The 19,158-nt window shown below is 49.6% G+C and overlaps 1 protein-coding gene across 1 annotated transcript in view; it reads left to right on the plus strand.

Moving 5' to 3' along the window:
* Positions 1-1,295: 1,295 nt before the first annotated feature.
* Drc7 (dynein regulatory complex subunit 7) overlaps positions 1,296-19,158 on the plus strand; it is a 22,562-nt gene continuing 4,699 nt past the window's right edge. Inside the window, exons 1-11 of the mRNA XM_055621327.1 lie at positions 1,296-1,489; positions 1,868-2,042; positions 2,971-3,096; positions 3,633-3,827; positions 6,290-6,448; positions 6,728-6,946; positions 13,423-13,548; positions 16,114-16,186; positions 16,951-17,079; positions 17,219-17,347; positions 18,368-18,588. Of these exons, the coding sequence (XP_055477302.1) occupies positions 1,296-1,489; positions 1,868-2,042; positions 2,971-3,096; positions 3,633-3,827; positions 6,290-6,448; positions 6,728-6,946; positions 13,423-13,548; positions 16,114-16,186; positions 16,951-17,079; positions 17,219-17,347; positions 18,368-18,588 (1,746 nt within the window). The remainder of the gene's footprint in view (positions 1,490-1,867; positions 2,043-2,970; positions 3,097-3,632; positions 3,828-6,289; positions 6,449-6,727; positions 6,947-13,422; positions 13,549-16,113; positions 16,187-16,950; positions 17,080-17,218; positions 17,348-18,367; positions 18,589-19,158) is intronic.

Here is a 19,158-nt window from a genome sequence, read left to right on the forward strand (position 1 = left end):
TCCTTAGCAGGCAGCCTTGGTACTCCCGCGTGGCCTTTCCCAATGACTGCCCCACCTCCCCCTTGGTGTGTATGTCCCAAACATAGAACTAAGGCTGTGTCCTTGCTGTCCTCTGCCCTCTAATGTCCCCTCTTCTCACATCTCACTTGCCAGAACTGGGCCATGTCCCCACCAAGACTTCATCGGCAGAACACTTCAAACCTGGTACATTGCAGTCCCAATTCAAAGCTGGGGCTCTTGTGGTGTGGGAAGGGGGACAGATCTTTGGGTTGGTGACAGTGGACCTTAGTGAGGCCTTGCTCTGTGGATGCACACATGGCATCTCAGTGTGTGTCACAGGATGGTGACCATCTTCTGGGCTGTCAGCCCCCGCCATGCCTTAGTGCTAAATCTGCCATTTAAAAAGTTAGTCTTAAATTGTGTGTATATGTCTGTGTGTGTGTGTTTGTATGTGTCTGTGTGTATATGTGTGTTTGTGTCTGTTTTGCCCGCATTATGTATACAGCATGCATGCAGCACCCATGGCATACAGAAGAAAGCATCGTATCTCCTGCGATTGGAGTTACAGATGGTTGTGAGCTGCCATGCCTGTTCTGAGAACCAAACCCAGGTCCTCTGGAAGAGCAATGAGTGTTCTTGTCTGCTGAGCCACCTCTTCAGCCCTGTTACCTCTGCCCTCACAAATCATGCCTCAGTTTCCAGTTCTGTGAGACGAGATTTCATGTACCTGCTATTTTGTGGGTCTTGTTTCTGTTTTGCCTTGCTACTCTGAATAACTTCCTTTGATCCAGGCGACTTACTGGACTACATCAATATACCTGAATAGGAAACTATATATTCAGCAGTCACTGTGACATCAGTGTCATCTGCCACAAAGAGAAGGTGGCTGCTAAAGCCACATTAGTAACTTTAGGAAACCTGACACTAACTTTGATGTTTGTTCAGAAGCGGCTTGGCTATGTAACCCAGGCTAGCCTAGCATTTAAAAAACCCCTGCTTCATCCTCAAGTGCTGTGATTACAGGCATGCATTACTGTGTACAAATCCTTGTCTTCGTTTTGAGGTAGAGTTGTAGTAGAAGGTATTAGAGATGAGCTAGCACCAAACGAAGACGTCCCCCCTGGTGGAAGGGATGTTCCTTCCACCCTGTTCTTCCCTGTGAGGAGAAAGCACCTCCAGCCACTCTGAATGCATGAATGGTCTCAGTCACTTCTTTCTGGCTGACAATGGCCATTCTGAGCATACCTGCTTTTCCCTGCAGAGATATTCATCTCTAGCTATCCAGAGATATCAGGATGGAGGTCCTGAGAGAGAAAGTGGAGGAGGAGGAGGCGGCCGAACGTGAGGAAGCTGCTGAAAGGGCAGACTGGGCTGAAAAGATGGAGAAGCTGAAGCCAGCGAGCAAAGAGGGAACCATCCTGACACAGGAGGAACTGCAAGACTTGGAGAAACAGCTAGCAGCCATCCGGGTCCCAACCTCTTCCGAGATGTGAGTGTCGGGCCAGGGGTTTTCTACCCAGCAGCCCCGGCACAGTCAGAAAGGGCCAGGCACAGGAAGGACCAAGGCAGAATGGTGGCACCTGGACAAGGAGGGTAGCCATAGAGGGATGCAGTTCAGCTTCAGGTTCTGCTTCCAAAGGGCTCACCTTTCCCCTAGCTGCATGATCCAGGGAAGGCCTTCAACCTTTTGCAGCCTCCATTACTTTGTCTGTGTAAAAGTGAGATTGTGAGTCATGATACTGTCTCCATGTAGCTGTGAGGGTCAAATGAAGGAAAGGCAAAAGGCAAAGGCTGCCCGTACGCTTTTGGGGAGAGGGGTGCCAAGCATGGCCTCACTCAGATCATTGCTATCCCTGCTGGGACACAGGATCATAAACAAGGCCCTCATCGATATCACCAAGCTGCCCCCTTCCTACACCTCCAACTCGCCCAAGGAGGAGCACCTGCTGCAGGTGGCAGAAAACTTCTCCCGCCAGTACAGCCACCTGTGCCCAGACCGCGTGCCTCTCTTCTTGCACCCGCTAAATGAGTGCGAAGTGCCTGTAAGCCTGGGCCTTGGAAGGCAGGGCCAGAGCAGGGGCAGAGGGTGGAAGGGTGGGGCATGCCCGGGTCTCTAGGTTCTCTACCTTTTCTGGGTCAAGTCACAGCTGTGCTGTGGCTCATCTCTGGCCTGTCAGGGGCTGGAGGAGTGTATACACTACTGCAGGGGAATGCAGGCCTGGGATCTGATTTGGAAGCTAGGGGGTGGGGGAGCCCAGGGCCTGACACATGGCAGACCAGCACCCTGCCTCTGAGCCACACCCCCAGCCTTCTTTTCAGTCTTGAGTGAAACCAGGGTGTCACTATGCAGCCAAGGCTGGCCTACGCTAAGAGACCTCCAATGCCTGAGTGGAATGGTCCTGTGTATGGGACTGTATAGACGGGGGGAAACAGAGGTCCGTTGAGCCTCAGGGAGATGCCTGGGGCCATGTAGAGGGAAGCAAGAAATCAGTGCCAGGGTTCAGGGCCTCCTCTGCCCGACTCTGCCCTGTTGCTTTGCCCCTCCCATGATGGGTTGGCACCTGAAACTGGAGACCACCCTGGCCACCAGCCACCCCTGTCCAGAACCTCTGAAGGCTCCGCAAGGGCCGCAAGCTGTTGGGACATCCAACAGGACATTCCTTTAGTCCTTTCTCATTGAGTGACCTTAGACAATTTGCTTGGCCTCGCTGAACTTGAGAGGGCTTTCCCCCAGTCTTTCCAGCCCAGATGTGGATAAGCTAGCGATGTGAATGGGTGCCTCTCAGCCATTGCCACCACTACACTGGCCAATGCCAGACCTTCCCAAGCAGGAGACCAGTCTACCACCCTGTGATCTGGGCCTCTTCAGGGTTCCCCTGAGAATTTGAGGAAAGAGGCTGGGCCAGCCAGGCACAGGTGCTCACAGGTCTCTGCTACACACGGTCCCTGGCACAATCTCTTAATTCGCAGAAGTTCGTGAGCACAACGCTGAGACCTACGCTGATGCCCTACCCTGAACTCTACAACTGGGATGGCTGCGCCCAGTTTGTGTCTGACTTCCTCACCATGGTTCCTCTGTCTGACCCACTCAAGCCGGTAAGCACTACCCCCTGGTCACATGGGATAAGCCCAGCAGGCCTAATGCAAGTCTGGACCATAGAAGCTCAGCCAGGCTCTAGCCTTCTGAGACACCTGTAGGGGAAAAAGACACAGAGAGGCAACCAACAGCTGGCCTAAGGGAACACAGCAAACCTGGTCTCTCATCTGCTGGATTCTGCCGCAGTGTCCCTTTATTTCTAATTTCAGGAGGTGTATAGCAAATTACTAGGGGATACCAACCTGCCTATAGCCTTTCGCCCCATCTTTGGGCTTCTGAAAGGTTTGGTCAGCTTTTCATTGAGAATGGAAGGAGACAAGGAAGTGGCTAACCAAGCATTGATAGAAGAGTGGAAAGGATGGGGGGGAGAGCATTGGAGGAGAGCCCACCAGTTGCTTAAAATGACAGATGCGTGTGGGTTGCATGGTTTGTGTCATGTCCTCAAGAGCCTCCCAAAGCAGCGGGGTCCCTACCCCTACAGGTGGGTGGTGAGTGGCAAGAGGCCTGCTTGAACTAATAGATGTCCTGTGCTCAGCCCACACACCTCTATTCCTCCACCACCGTGCTCAAGCTCCAGAAGGGGAACTGCTTCGACTCCAGCACCCTGCTCTGCTCCATGCTCATTGGCTCTGGCTACGACGCCTACTGCGTCAATGGCTATGGCTCACTGGACCTGTGCCTCATGGACCTGACAAGGGAAGTGTGTCCACTCACCTTGAAGGCCAAGGAGGTATGCCTGATACATGGTAGCCCAGAGAGTGCCCAGTCCCGGGGCTGCCTATCTATCTTAGGAGATCAGGGCCCTGCCCTGGCCATCTTTAGAGAAGCGAGTTCCCATGCAGGCTGTCCTTATACTTACATGTTCCTGCGCCGTCACCATTCATCCTCTGTTGCTCCAGACCCCCTGTTTCAAATCCTTGGTGATTGCTCTGTCCTCAGCACCACCCACTGCCCAGTTCTCCAAAGGGCCGTCCCTCTTGCCTTGCCCTAGCTCAGCTTAAGACATGGTGCTTCCACTGGGCAAAGTTGATGGCTCACGTGGTTTCTGCCTTATATCCAGCTATCACAAGTTTACCCGCCACCCCTCGCATCTGATAAAAGCCCGTCTGGTTGTTTTAATGGTGGGAAACAGTGGCCAAAGGAGTGCTTAATTCTAGGCCTCCTCCCACTCAGCTAAACACACACGCTCAAAAGCACACACACCAAGAACCTCCACTGTGATGGGCAAGCATGCTGGTCTGAGTTCTATCCCCAGCCCATTTAGCGTGAAAAAGTAACCCCTACCCACAACGAGCGATGGTTGAGTTTTCCGTCTGCTCATTAAGAACTCCGTGATCACCAGAGTTTCTGCAAACAAAAGAAGCACTTTTCAAATTTAAAACTGTTAAAGTTTAGTATAGGAAGTACTGCGCGTAAGTGTGGTTATGCTTGTGGGGAATAGAGGCATTTTATGTGTATGTTTCATGCCAGAATCACGCATACCCGCCCCCCAAATCTCTTCACACTTGGAAAAAACACCATGCTGTGCACAGAAAGAGCTTTCCACACCCTGGGTGGATTTCAGGGATCTGTGGCAAGAGTCAGGCCCTGCTGTAGCTGAAGGATGGAGACCCAGGGGCCTGACACACTAAAAAGGAGTTCAAGAAAGAGAGAGAGGTGCCACACAGTCTGCTTGCTCAGGCCTGGATGCCAAACAAGGTGTCTCCTGCTGTGAAAAGACACCATGACCATGGCAACTCTTTTTTTGTTTGTTTGTTTAATAATTTACTTAATTTTATTATATGTGCATTAGTGTGACGATAACAGATCCATTGGAATTGGCATTATAGACAGTTGTGAGCTGCCATGTGGGTGCTGAGAATTGAACCCAGGTCCTTTGGAAGAGCAGAGAGTGCTCTTAACCACTGAGTCATCTCTCCAACCCCCCCCCCTTTTTTTTGTTTGGTTTGTTTGTTTTTGAGAGAAGGTCTCTCTATGTAACTCTGGCTGTCCTTGGATTTGCTTTGTAGATCAGAGTGGCCTGGAATTCACAGAGATCCACCTGCCCTTGCCTCCCAAGTGCTGGGATTGAAGGGACCGTGGCAACTCTTAATAAGAAAAACATTTCATTGGGGCTGGCTTACACTTTCAGAGGTCTAGTTCATTATCATCATGGCAGGAAGCATGGCGGCACATTGGCAGACAGGGCACTGCAGAAGGAGATGATGAGGCTGACAGTTCCACACCCCAGTCTGCTGGCAGCAGGAAGAGAGAGACACTGGGCCTGGCTTGAGCATCCGAGACCCCAAAGCCCACCCCCTACTGACAGACCTCCTCCAATAAGGCCACACCCACTCAACAAGGCCACACCTCTTAACAACACCACTTCCTATCAGCCTATTGAAGCCATTTGCATTCAAAGCACCATGCGAGGGATGCTTTGAATGGAAGCATCCATTGCCTCGGAGCTCACACCTCCTGGCCTACTTGTTTCAGCTGCAATGCAAAGAACCAAGTTTCTATCAATAACAGCATGATAAACCATTTTAATGTGGCCATGGGTTGGTTCAGTGGCTACCCATAGCAGCCCTGTGTAGTTAGTGCTGTCATTCTTAATATATAAAAACATAAAGAGGGCATGCTCAAAAGGAAAAACATGATATTTTTAGAGCCACCATAATGTGGTAACATGTTTACAACCCTGGATCTGTCTGGTGATTGATTGCTTTTCTTTGACTGTCACAAACCTACATCTGCAGCCCCTGGAGAGTTCTTTCCTGGGAACATGTATCATCGTTTTGTACATATTTACATACACATGTACACACACATGTAGAAACACACACGTGTGCGCACGCATACACCTATGCATGCATGCACACATGCAAGCACGCAGGCACACTTCTTTTCTTTACTGGCCCAGAAAACGAACTTGGAGTCAATGTATGAAACCGCCCAAGGATAAGCCCTGAAAACTCTTACCCCAGACAATCTCCCTCAGCTTCTGGCTGGTGGGGCGGTCCTTAGCAGTCTTTGCTGGGCATGCAGCTAGGCTTGATCTGCAGGGAGGATCCCCGTGGACTCCCCCTCATCCCGGCAAGGTTTCCTCCAGGGCACTACAGCTCCCTTTTCTGTCAGGACTAGGCCCGGGTCCCATAAAGCCTGTGAAGGGTGCAGATTGGAAGTTGACTTCCCTCTCTTGTTGGGTGACAGATAGTCAAGGAGAAAGAGAAGACAGTGCCTAAGAAATACGCCATCAAGCCGCCCCGGGACCTGAGCAGCAGGTTTGAGCAGGAGCAGGAGGACAAGAGACTACAGGCAATTAAGGACCAAGAAGAGAAGCGGCTTAAGGACGAGGAAGATCGCCTCCTGGTGGGTCTCCCATGGCCTGCACCCTGGCCATGGCTGGTTACAGTAGGCCCAAGGGATAACATACCACAAGGCCTTCTCTGTAAGATTGACCAAAGCACGGCTTACCTGTAGAAGACATTGCCTTTCTTGGGATGAAAACTAATCCGCGTGCTGTCGCCCCGCAGAGAGAACCACAGATCGGGTCGGCCCCTCCCATTTTACTGGTTGAAACCTGGGGCTCCAAGGGAGGGCCGTTAGGGAGTTTCCCTTAGCTGGTGGTCACCCACCTTCCCTGTGCAGGCGGCGGAGAAGTCGAAGCCCGACCCCCTGCACGGCCTGCGGGTGCACTCCTGGGTCCTGGTGCTGGCCGGGAAGCGGGAGGTGCCCGAGTGCTTCTTCATCGACCCGCTGACGGGGCGCAGCTACAGTACCAAGGACGAACACTTCCTGGGCATCGAGAGCCTCTGGAACCACAAGAACTACTGGATCAACATGCAGGACTGCTGGAACTGCTGCAAGGTTCGTGGGAGCAGGCCGGGAGGTTAGAGACCAGGGGTGCGGACCGTGTGCACCTCCCCCACCCCCCACCCCGTTATAGCAGGGTCCTTCATGGTGGAGGTCCCAGGACCCACACCCCCGCCCATCAGGGACCGTTCTGGCAAGGTGAACTTCTCCAGTCCGTTGTGTGTGTCCTCTCTAACCCGCGGGCTGTGGGTCTGTGCGAATGAATGTGGGTAGGAGCATAGCACCCACGCAGGAATGCGGGTACGCTAAAGCTCTCTACACACCGCCCCTGAAGGCCCTGCTTCCTGCGCCCAGAACAAGAAGGAATAGGGCCCGTGCCTCAGAAGTCCTCTTGTGTCCTCCCTCTTCCCCTCCCAGATGCATACTTGTACTTTAAGGATATAAACAGCACGGCATGGGCTGTGTCGGTGGCTCAGTGGGTAAAAAATGTTTGCCCCCACCTTAACGACCTGAGGTAGATACCAGGGAGCTACACAGTGGAAGGAGAGAACTGACTCCTGAAAGTTGTCCTGTGAGCTGCACATTCACACCACAACACACACACACACACACACACACACACACACACACACAGGTGCGCAATCCTACGTGCACATCTTACTGGATTAGTTTGTGATAAGGAACTCCCCTACATAGCCAGGACCTGGCCCTTCCCATCCAGTAACGGCTCCAGCCACAAGCTCAATGGTAGAACAGGAGCTTAGCATTTATGAGGCTTGGGGTGATCCCCGACACTACAAAAATGGGAGAAAAATTCATTTGTATAAACCAACACTCTTCACTTGAGATGTCATGGGGGGGGGGGGGGGCAGTCGAGGCAGGTGGGGTCAGCTACGGGAAGGAGCCTGTGCTGACTTCCTACAGGGTTGATCAGTTTACCCTGATTTAACACAGTTCATCAGTTGAGTCAAGCAGTGTGTGTTTAGACTGGTTGTCACGGAGATGTGTGTTAGATCCGCCGTTTTCTGCGTGCAGTGTTTTGTTCATCCATCCCCTGTTCTTGGGGCGCGCCGGAACCTGCTTTTCTACGTCAGAGTGGCACGCTTAGACCCTTCCCAGCGTGGGGCTGCTTGGAGTAGTGCTACAGTGAGAGCATTCCCTACCTGCATTTCAGTGAACACACACAGTGGCTTCTGCTGGGTCAAGACTCAGGGGAGTCTTTCTTCATTTCAGCAGCAGCTCCTCCCCATTGGCAAGGATGACTGCACCGACCTATAGCCCCTACCCCAGCTCTAAGTGACAGTCTGGGCACCCCTGCCCTCCTTGCCAACACTCAACATTTGTTTGGGAGAGTTTGAGATGGGGTCTCGCTCTAGGCCGGGGGGCCCCCGGAACCACGGTCTTCTGCCTCAGCCTCCCGAATGCTGAGATTACAGGTGCGCACACCGGTGCCTGCCTGGTTTCCCCACTTTCCATAGAAGGTGGTGTTGAGCTGTTTTAAAGCTACAGTTACCTGTTGCAGATTGTCCTCGCATCCAGGAAGTTTAAAACCTGCTTATGAACTCTAAAAATCAAAAAGAATTTGGGGTTTTTCTATCTCCGTGATCACTTCTAATCTGAATTGATATTGTTTCTTCCTTGAAGACATCTGAGTCTCTGCGTAGCCTTGGGTGTCCTGGAGCTTACCCTGTAAACCAGACTGACTTGAACTCTGAGATCTGCCTTCCAGGCCTGGGATCAAAGGGGTGTGTCACCATGCCCAGCTCTTCCTGGAATGTTTCAAATCACACATTCAGTTTGGATAATTTGTTTATTTTGGCAGTGCTAAGGATGAACTCCAAACCAAAATATTTCAGGCAAATGCTCTAGCATCAAGACACATACACACACACAGCCCAGGGCATTTTTTCTTGAGTGAGTTCTGGTAGTTTCTGTCTTTTGGAAACATTTTTTTCCTTTCATTTAAGTGTTCAAATTATTGCTATAAAATGTTAAAATAGCTTCTTATTTTCCTTTTAATATTTAGAGTTCATAGTGATGGAATCTGCTCCCAGTCTCGAGACTAATGGTGTATATATATGTTTCCCCTAATGAAATCTCACAAAGATCTGCCTGCCTCAGTTTCCCTGAGTGCTGGGACTACAGGAGTGTGCCACTGTGCCCAGCTGTTTTCTATATTTTAAAGTTCTTGACATTACCCAAATGCTGGATTATCATGTTGGATTTCTTTGTTTCTTTTATTGGTGTTTGCCTCAAATATTCTAAAGATGTGAATTTAGTGAACAAACATTTAAGATTATAATTTTTTTTTTCAAGACAGGGTTTCTCTGTGTAGCCTTGGCTGTCCTGAACTCACTTTGTAGACCAGGCTGGTCTTGAACTCACAGACCTCTGCCTTGCAGAGTGCTGGGACTACAGGCATGCACCACCACACCTGACTCTCATGCCTTCTTCATAAATTGACCTCTTTGTATTGTAAATGCCTACCTTTACCCCACCAGCATTTTTATCCTGGTATCTATTTAAAATCCACAAAGATAGTTTCTCTGGCTTTCTTCTGGTTTCTGTTAGCATGGACTCTCTTTGCCTTTTAAACAAAACTCTATTTGTATATTCTAAATTTAAGTGTGTATCGCTGGGCCTTTCCTTTATCTATTTGACAGTCTTAGCCTCTTGATTATGGTGCTTAGACCATTTCACTTACTATGATTTTTTTTAATAAAATTAGGTTCATGGGTATTATTTTTCTATATAAATGCTCAAATTTGAACCTTTTAAAAATCTTAATTGAAAATAGATTTTTAAACTGGGCATGGTGGTACACATTTTTAATTCTAACACTCAAGGGGGAGAGGCAGGAGGATCTCTGTGAGTTGGAAGCCAGCCTGGTCTACATAGTGAGCTCCAGAACAGCTAGGACTACATACTATTTCAAAAATAAATAAAATTTTTTCATACAATATATTCTGATTATGGATGCCCCTCCCCCAGCTCCTCTCAGATCCTCCCTACCTCACCACTCACCTAAATCTGCACATTTTCTCTCTCTAATTACAACAGACAGGCAATAATAATACTGATAATAATAATAATAGAAGTTAAAATTAAAACAAACCAGCACAAAACAAACAAAAAATGAACAAAACAGAAGAAAAAGCACAAGAAACACATACAAATGTGCATACATACATACACATGTGCAGAAATTCCATAAAAAACACCAAACTAGAAACTATACTTTATAAGCAAAAGACCCATAGTGTTAAAAAAAAAAAACCCGAACAATAACAACAAAACAAAACAAAACGAACAAAAACCAAAGCATTATCAGACCCTCCAAAAATATCATTGAGTTCATTTTGTGTTGGCTGCCCACTGCTGGGCATGGGGCATGGGGCCTGCCCTAAGTGTGGTTTGCATACCCAGTGAGACATCATTGGAGAAGTCTAGTTTTTCATTCATGAGCACAGTTCTGTGTTTCACTTGTGTATGTGTATGTGCGTTGCTAAAAATTACATCTGAAAAAATTTTTTAGAGATAATTGAATACCTAGATGCTTTAATCTTTCTGAAGAGATGTTGGGTGAGATTATGGTAGGAAAAGAGAAGATCTAGCAATCCTGGATGACCTTAACTCAGCCTTTCTGTTATCTTTACTCCTTTGATGTGGTCCATCAGAATCCCAGTGCAGCCTGGGAGATTTGCTGCCTTTTTCTCTTTGGAGAACTCAATATCCTCCAAAGAAATCCAAAGAGGATTTCTGCCCCTTAGTACTATAGGTAAACTGAAGGCTTCTTCTTCTTCTTCTTCTTCTTCTTCTTCTTCTTCTTCTTCTTCTTCCTCCTCCTCCTCCTCCTCCTCCTCCTCCTCCTCCTCCTCCTCCTCCTCTTCCTTCTTCCACTAAGTCACAGTCCAAGCTAGCCTTGAACTTACTGTATAATCGGGATGACCTTGAACAGCAGAACTTCAGACTTTCTTGCCTCCAACTCCCAAATGTTGGGATTACAGGCATGTGCCACCATGTCTAGTTTATGTGGGTCTGAGGATGCGTGCCAGGGCCTCATACATGTTAGACAAGCATTCCACCAACTGAGCTACATCTCCATCTCTCCCAGAAGCTCTTCGTAACTGCTTTGGACCCATGACCAGAGAAAAATCCCACAAACTAGAAACATCTTTCAGGCTTTTTTTTTTTTTTTTTAATGAATCTTGGCTTAAGTTTTTTCCCCCAGTGGTAGATGGAACCTGGGCCTCACATGCTAGGTGAGCCCTCTACCACTGAGCTACATTCCCAGCACAGCTTCTTAATTATTGTGATTCTTCTTGTTTGTTTTTGAAACAGCATCTTCCTTTATAGCCAAGGTTGGCCTTAAACTTACAATCCTCCTGCTTCGGCCTCCTGAACGGTAGAGTCATAGGTCCATCATTGTGCCCAGCTCTCATGGGTCTACTTGTGGGGAAGAAATGTTTAAATGTGGATTGACACAAGGGGAATGCGGGGGAAGACTGCAGTCAAGGGACAGATATGTGACTAACTCATCTGGTGGGGTCATCTTGCATGGAAAAGTGGCAATTTTGGGAGGGGAAGCAGTGTGGTTAACTTCTCCAGGAAGCATCTGCTGTGTGCCAGGTCCTGTACCCAGCCTAGGAACACACAGCAAATGGCACAGAGCAGGTCCTTTAGACACTTCCTGTCCAGGGGAAGGGGAAAGCAACAAGCCACTGGCATTGAGCTCAGGCTTCAGGCCTCCATGTCCCACGCTCTGTTGCTATTCTCAATGTCCCCTATTCCTGACTAGATAGAACCAGTTGCAATGTGCCTATCCAAGAGATACTGTGGCCCCTTGGGGGCCAGGCAGGGAGGATATGCTTCCACTAGGTGACCAGTAAGTCTGTGTCTATAAGTAGAGGTTGAATTCCTGGAATCCAGAAACATGTGTTTCAGCACCCTGCCTAACTCATGGCCTGACTCTGGAGCCCTCAGTCCTTTTTTTTTTTTTTTTTACCCTCAGGGAGAAACCATGCTCAGAACATGCTTGTATTAGGTTCTGGGCATTTTACAAGTATCAGCTTTGTTACCTCGTATGACAGATAAGGAAACTGACGTCCAGATGAACGAAATTTATAACCGCAGTACACAGATGACGCGGAGTCAGAACTGCCTTTCCCAGGGCCAGGCTCACAGTGTGCCTATGCTCTGCGTCCCAGAAGGACAGCATCTCTTCAGAGGTGGAAGTGGTCCTCCAGCCCGCAGTTCCCCCCTTGTTCTTTGAACTCCCACCACTATTGTGGTGCACACCACACCAGTGCCATGGGAAGGACATTTATGGTAAGGCAGAGGGGGGCCAGGGAACCAGTGCTGAATCACATAAGGGCATGGAAGAAGAGACCACGACACTGGCCAGTGCGGACGCTGCTAAAATAGCACTGGGACTTTGTTCCCTCTGAGAACCTTGCTTGGCACTGGGGGTCAGGGAATGGGGCAGCATCCTCACAGAGAGCAAATGCTCCTGGAATGTGGGGTGCAGCCACTGTCTGCCTGTTCTCTTCTTTAGAGACAGAACATGGCATAAAAGCAAGAAAGCGTGTGTGACTACTGCTTGCCACTGAGAAAAGTGACAGGGTTTAGTAGAGATAAAATGATATGTGACCATCTTCACAGTAAGCTCTTCCTCGTTAATCTTTCCCCCCAGTCACTGCTACATCTGGAAACCTTCCTCCTCTCCCTCCCTCCCTCCTGTTATGTCTACTTCTCTATCCCAGCTACCAGACAGGGAACAATACAGAGGAGCCTCTTGGGACAGCACAGGGAATCCATGACCTGGGCCACCTCAGGACGGATGGATGCTCAGTCTCCTCTGAGCAATTTTTCTTCAGGCTTTGATCTCCCACTAGAACATGTCACCTGGGGAGATGACCCTGAGGACTGGGGGCAGATGGACAGAACCACAACCCCTTGCTTAGTGCCTGTGTCTGCCACCAGGAAGTGCTGCCATCTAGGTTCTGAAAGAACAAACCTTCTTTGACTTAAAATTCTGGAGACTGGAAATCCGGGACTGAGGTCCTGGAAGGTTTGGTTTCTCCTGAAGTCTCTTGTATCCTCCTAAGTCCCGAGTAGCAATTGGCTCCTGATTTCTGGCTCCTGGCTTCCTGCCCAGGGAAAACAAAAAGAAAAAAAAAAAAAGAAGGAGGCTCACTTTAAGCCAGTCATTTCCTAATAATTTGCCTGCTTAGAAATGCTCTGTACTGACATGCAACACCCTCATGTGTATACAGACTGTCCCCAGCAGGGGGCACTGATGAGTCTCTTCTGCACAGAGGATTTCTTGGGAAATGGGATGATGGGATGGGAGTGGGCTTGAGTTTCCCTGTTGAGATGAAGAATGTGTCTGGACTCTTAAAGGCTGGATAGAGCTGACATTCCGCACAGCCCCTACCTACTGGCCTCTGGGAACAGCCATCTCCCTAGGAGCAGGCACAGTCATGAGGTTGGGGGTGGGGTACGCACTCAGTTGGTTCTGTCTCCATCAGGATTTGGTCTTTGACCTGGGAGATCCTGTGAGATGGGAGTACATGCTCTTGGGGACCGACAAGGCTCACCTGTCCTTGACTAATGAAGATGATGAAGGAATGGATGATGATGATGACGACGATACAGTGAGTGGTAGCAGGAGGGTGGGTTAAGAGGCTTCACCCTGTTTTGCATCAGGCAGCCTGACAGATGTCCCTGAAAACACATGCATGTGTGGGGAAAGTCTAGATGTAGCAATTATACATTCTTCAAAGCAGAGAGGTCTTGTAGAGCCCTCACTTTACAGATGGGTAAACAGAGGCCCAGGCATGTCTAGTGACCAGCCCAGAACCTTCCGTTAGGTTAGGGGAGGGACAGTACTTGAGTTCAGTCTCTCCCATCTGGAGAGTGGGGTTCCTTAGAGACCACATCTCTTTGGAGCAGGAGTCCCAGGGCATGCCACTCTGCCCGCTCCTGCTTTGTCGCCCTTGTGATTGTCTATCAGACAGGCCTTTCCTTTCTGTCCTGCCTGAGGTCCTGTGTGAGAAGTCAGAGACTAGGAGCCCAGGGGCCTTAGGCAAATGCCCCTGCTTTGGGATCTTCCATTCCTCCCTTACAGGTAAAACTAGGTGAGGGTCACAATCCGTGTTTGGTATCAGTAGCAACAATAACAGGGTATCAGCCCATTAGCACTACCATAAGAAAATTCTACTGACTGGGAGCCCCATGCTCCTGGAGGCTAGAAAATTTTGGATCAAAGGAGCTGGCGGGACTGGTTTCTTTCCAGAGCCTCTGGGTTTCCTGATGGCCATTAATGTGTTTTATCTGGCCTTCTCTCTGCTAAGCTGTGTCCCAAATCCTCTGTCTCATAAGAACTCTTAGCATATTGTGATAGGACCACATAAAGACCCCAGTTAGACTGCACTGCCTTATCTGTAAAGTGCTGACTTCCACATGCAACTGGGTTCATAGGGACCAAGGGTGAGGGCTTTGGCATGTGACTTTTATAGCCCAATACCAAGGAAGGCTGAGCTGAGGGACAGGCTCTGGTCTTGGTGTGGAATCTTGGTCTACCCATTTAAATCTCTGCCACCTGGGAAGCTGAGGACAACTTGAATACAGCAGGGCAAAATGAGACGCCAAAGGACACCCCCTGTAACCAAGAGAGCTAGGAACCAAACTTGAACAGTCTCGCCACATGTCGAGGTCCCCAGCTCTGAGGGCTGCCTGAGAGTGACCGAGGCCACCCTGTTCTCCAACTCATTTCTGAGCTCTGGCACCCCTGCGGGCTGTGGGCACGGGTCAGCCGTGTGTAGGGAATGCAACATGGGAACATCCTTAAACCTAGGACCCTGCTTCCTCTGGCAGCCCTGTCACTTCCCTGCAAGGAGAATCCCTTTTTCCTCCAGTATGGACAGGACATGATACACCCTGAGAGTCCGCACTCGGCTGTGGGTCCAGACACAGCCCAGGGTTTCCCGGGCTGTCTCAAAAAGGTTGCCCCCTGCTGACTGACCACCCTGTGTGTCCCCGAAGGAAGTCACAATGAGATGAGCAACCCTCTAGGATCCGAGCATTGTTTGTGGCAGAAAGTGTACACACAGAGAGCCCTAAGTCTGATTTGAGGATCAACTGTTTAGAGCAAGACTTATTTCACAGATGGATAAAGGACAGCCTTGCAGAGCGCCAAGCCCTATTCATGACAGCCTTTAGTTCTCCCAAGAGGCCCAGGTACAGCTAAGGAAACCCAGACTTGGAGTGGATGAAGAACTTGCCCAGTCCTCCTTATCTGGTACTGGTATAGCAAAGGGTATGGCCCCCTCTGACACAGGATCCCTGAGTAGCCATCATGGCTGTAGGTGGTTTGGTCAAAAGGTTGCGGTTATGAGAGCAGGTACTACTATTGTTGTAGATAAAATTGGTGTTGGGCTATAAAATGTTTATCATTTGGCTATAATTATTATAGCAGTATTATTTAACATGCTATCACAATTAATAAGACATAGACACCTGTTAGATGTTCTAATTGCTTTATTTACCTTGAGCTGGGCAGATATTTCACTTACGTTGCCTCAACAACTTCACCATCTGCCTGCCAGCCCCCATCCAATGCCATCCGCCTTAACCACCCTTATCTGAGCTACCTTCCATTCATAATCCCAACATACTTGCTTATATTTTCTAGTCTTGGTGTTTTCTCCATCCATGCCATCCTTGGAGAGTCCTTACTCCTGGCCCACGTGGTTCCTTCTCTGTGCTAACTCATTGTGGTATCCTCCTGCCTCCTCTCTTTTCATCTGTCTGTCTGTTTCCCATGATTCTCCTGTTCCCAAAACCCCAGGAACCTTAGCTATGCCTATTGCATCCTACCCTGCCCAGGTTTTAGGCCTTTTAATCAACCAATTGGGAGTAATGTCTTAGGCAGGTTTACACAACAAGGATAGGTAGTAACCAGATCTTGAGGGCCAAGTATTTAGCATCAAAATACAAGCATCAGACAAAAACCCAACACATCTTAGACCAGGCAATTAGGGTATGGGCTCTGCCCAAGATGTCTCCTCCTCTGTCCTATCCTGGATCATCTCCTGACTTCTGGCTCTTCGGAGAAACTGATAGCCCCCTTAGCAAATCTGGATCTGGGGTAGGGGACAGAACTGTGCCATGGCCTCTGCTCCAAGGCCCTGGCCAGCAACCACCTCCTCTCCCCACAGGTCAAAGAGGAAGATGATAAGAGCTTCGACATGCCACCTTCATGGGTCTCCCCGATTGAGATCACCCCGGATGGTCTGTCATTTGCTGGTTCCCAGCCCACAGGCAGTTCTGTGACCACAGCTCAGCAGAGGGGCCACAGAGGCTTCCTGGGCCCTCATTTCCACCCTTCTCAATACCCTGCCAGTTCTGTGCCCAAGGCTTGACACCATCTGGCACACAGCTGGACTGCTAACATCATGACCACCAAGGCCTGGGACATAACATCTCTTCTTCTCTCATACCCCCTGTTCAGAGAAGACCATAGACAGCACATATAGTATGTGGTGTAAGGAGGTCAGGCCCCAGGAGGCATGGGCAAAGAAGGAAGGAGAGTGGGTTACCTTTTGCCACATGTCTACATATGCCCGCCTGCAAATGCCCAGACCCAGAAGAAGGGCACAGGGTGTTCCATCAGGTGGCAAAGTGCTAAAGAAGTGGTCATGAACCCTAGGGCAGGAGCACCCACTACAGCCTAGATAAAGGAGGAGGCAAAATGGGTCTTAAAAAATAGGGGTCACTGGGGCTGGGTGTCATTCCAGCACAGTGTTCTCACTGGCAAAGATCTGGCAGAGGTAAGGGGTGGCTGGATCACAGACAAGAGTCTCGGGTAGCTCTGGGATTCTGGCTAGCCCAAGGGTAGCTTGGGCAGATTTGAAGTCAGCACTGGTGACTATTTTCTTCCTCCCTGGAGCTGGTTGTGGGCCCAGAGGCACTTTATAGGCAATGCAGAGGGTGGATGAGTGGCCAGGAAGGGTGGAAGGAGAGACGAGAGACGCCGGCCCCCTCTGCATCCACAGAGTTTGAGACCCGGTGCCCCAGTGGGAAGAAAGTGATTCAGTACAAGAAGGCACAGGTGGAGAAGTGGTCCCCGTACCTCAACAGCAACGGCCTGGTGTGTCGCCTCACTACCTATGAGGACCTACAGTGTAAGCACGGGCTGGGTTGGGGACAGCCCAGTGTTGCGCTGGGTGACTCTGCCCACATCACTTCTACCTGCCTGGTGTCTGCGTGGCACAGGCCAGACGAGCTGGGCTGCCTGCAGCAACCGTCTTTGGGTCCCCACAGGCACCAAGGTTCTGGAGGTAAAGGAGTGGTACCAGAACCGGGAGGATATGCTGGAGCTGAAGCACATCAACAAGATCACAGGCCTGCATGTGGACTACTTCAAGCCGGGCCATCCTCAGTCTCTGCGTGGTACGTGGATCCCATCACAGGGCAAACCAAGAGGCCTGGGGGGAGGGGCTTACAGGTAATGGCGGGGATGGGGAGAACCAGCCCCAGCTATCAAGGAGGTCCTTGGGTGGCAAACAGGAACATTGTCTCTACCTCTGTAAAGTAATGAGGTGTGCAGACAGCCAAGGAAGCTCAGAAAAGGAAGATCTGGTGACCAACGGCTTTCTAAGGAAAGTCAAAGCCATGGCCACGCGCTGTTCTGTGGCTGAGATCGGGCCGGAGTCTCCACCAGTGGGTACATGGTGTGGGTCATATGTAAAGGGTCTAAGAATGCTGGGCAGTAAAGCCAACCACCACCACCAAGGGCAAAGGCGGGAGCAGAGGGCTACTGCTAGGAGTCCATGCGCTTGGGAAGAGAGAAAAGAAAGACTCCGCCTTCTGAGATCCATATCCTGCCCCACACATCAGCAGAGGAAAGTCTGGAGCCAACGAACACATGGAGATACATCATCCAATCATCCACATTTGGGAGTTTTGGCTTTCAAGATTAAACCAACAAGGGGCCACACTACAGCCTTTGTGTGGGCAGATTATCCTAACCTGATGTGTGTGCTAGGGGTTGAAAGCAGCAGAAAGTTGTTCCCTGTTGATAACGGCGGGTAGTTCTCTGCTGCAGAATAATTGAGCTAAATGTGTTAATACTATGGAGATGTGGCTCAGTGGTAGGACACATGCTTAGCATGCCGGAGGCCCGGTGCTTCATCTCTAACAGCAACAATAATGGCCTTAAAACGTGAGCAAGTTTTTGACCCAGTAACTCCTCTGATAAGAGTTTGTTCTTAGCAAAGACTGAGCAAGAACCATAAATTATGATATAAATGTTCATCACCGTGTTGTGTTATAAAAACAAAGAATCAGACGTAACCGAAATACCCAGGAAGTGGGGATTTGCTACCTGGCTGACACTCATGTGTACAGGAACGCTGCCACAGCTCCTGGTGCTCACCTGGATCCTTCCATCTCTCCCCCCTACCCCCACAGTGCACTCCTATAAGTCTATGCAGCCTGAGATGGACCGAGTCATGGAGTTCTATGAAAACATCCGTGTGGACGGCCTGCAAAAGCGGGAGGAGACCCCCTTAACAATGACAGAGTACTTCCAGGGGCGCTCAGACTTCCTGTCCTATCGCCACATTATCTTTGGACCCAGAATTAAGAAGCTCACCCCGAATAGCGCAGACTCCAACCCAAGACCCGTGGTGGTGAGAGCCCTGTACTTGGGCTGGGGGCCTGTCCGGCTGCTCTGGCAGATAGAGCAGGTCATCAGGACCAGGGGAAGTCCTGATTCGGGGATGGTACTAATGCCTGCGCTTTTGCCAGGATTCTAAATGTGAAACAAGCACTTTAAACAAGCAGACCCCTGGGCTTGCTAGGGCTAAGCTGTGTCCCCAGCTGCTAGGAAAACAGAGCACTGTTTCCTCATTGTAATGAACAAACACACACTTATGACCAGGCATGTAATGATGTCTCTCCAATATTACTGTAGGTTTGTTCTTAGCTGGACAGTTAAGCCCTTGATTAATTGAGAGGTGGTGGCTGAAGGATGAAAAATTTAAGGCAAGGCAGGGCCTAGTGGTACACACCTTTAATCCCAGCATTCAGGGAGGCAGAGACAGGCGGATCTTTGTGAGTTCAAAGCCAGTGTGGTCTACAAATCAAGTCCCAGGGCTACACAGAGAAAGTCTGTCTTGAGAAACCAAAACAAGAAAGAAAGAAAGAAAGAAAGAAAGAAAGAAAGAAAGAAAGAAAGAAAGAAAGAAAGAAAGAAAGAA

The sequence above is a fragment of the Psammomys obesus genome, unplaced genomic scaffold, assembly GCF_907164565.1.
Source record: "Psammomys obesus unplaced genomic scaffold, mPsaObe1.curated_primary_1811, whole genome shotgun sequence".
Taxonomy (NCBI): Eukaryota; Metazoa; Chordata; class Mammalia; order Rodentia; family Muridae; genus Psammomys; species Psammomys obesus.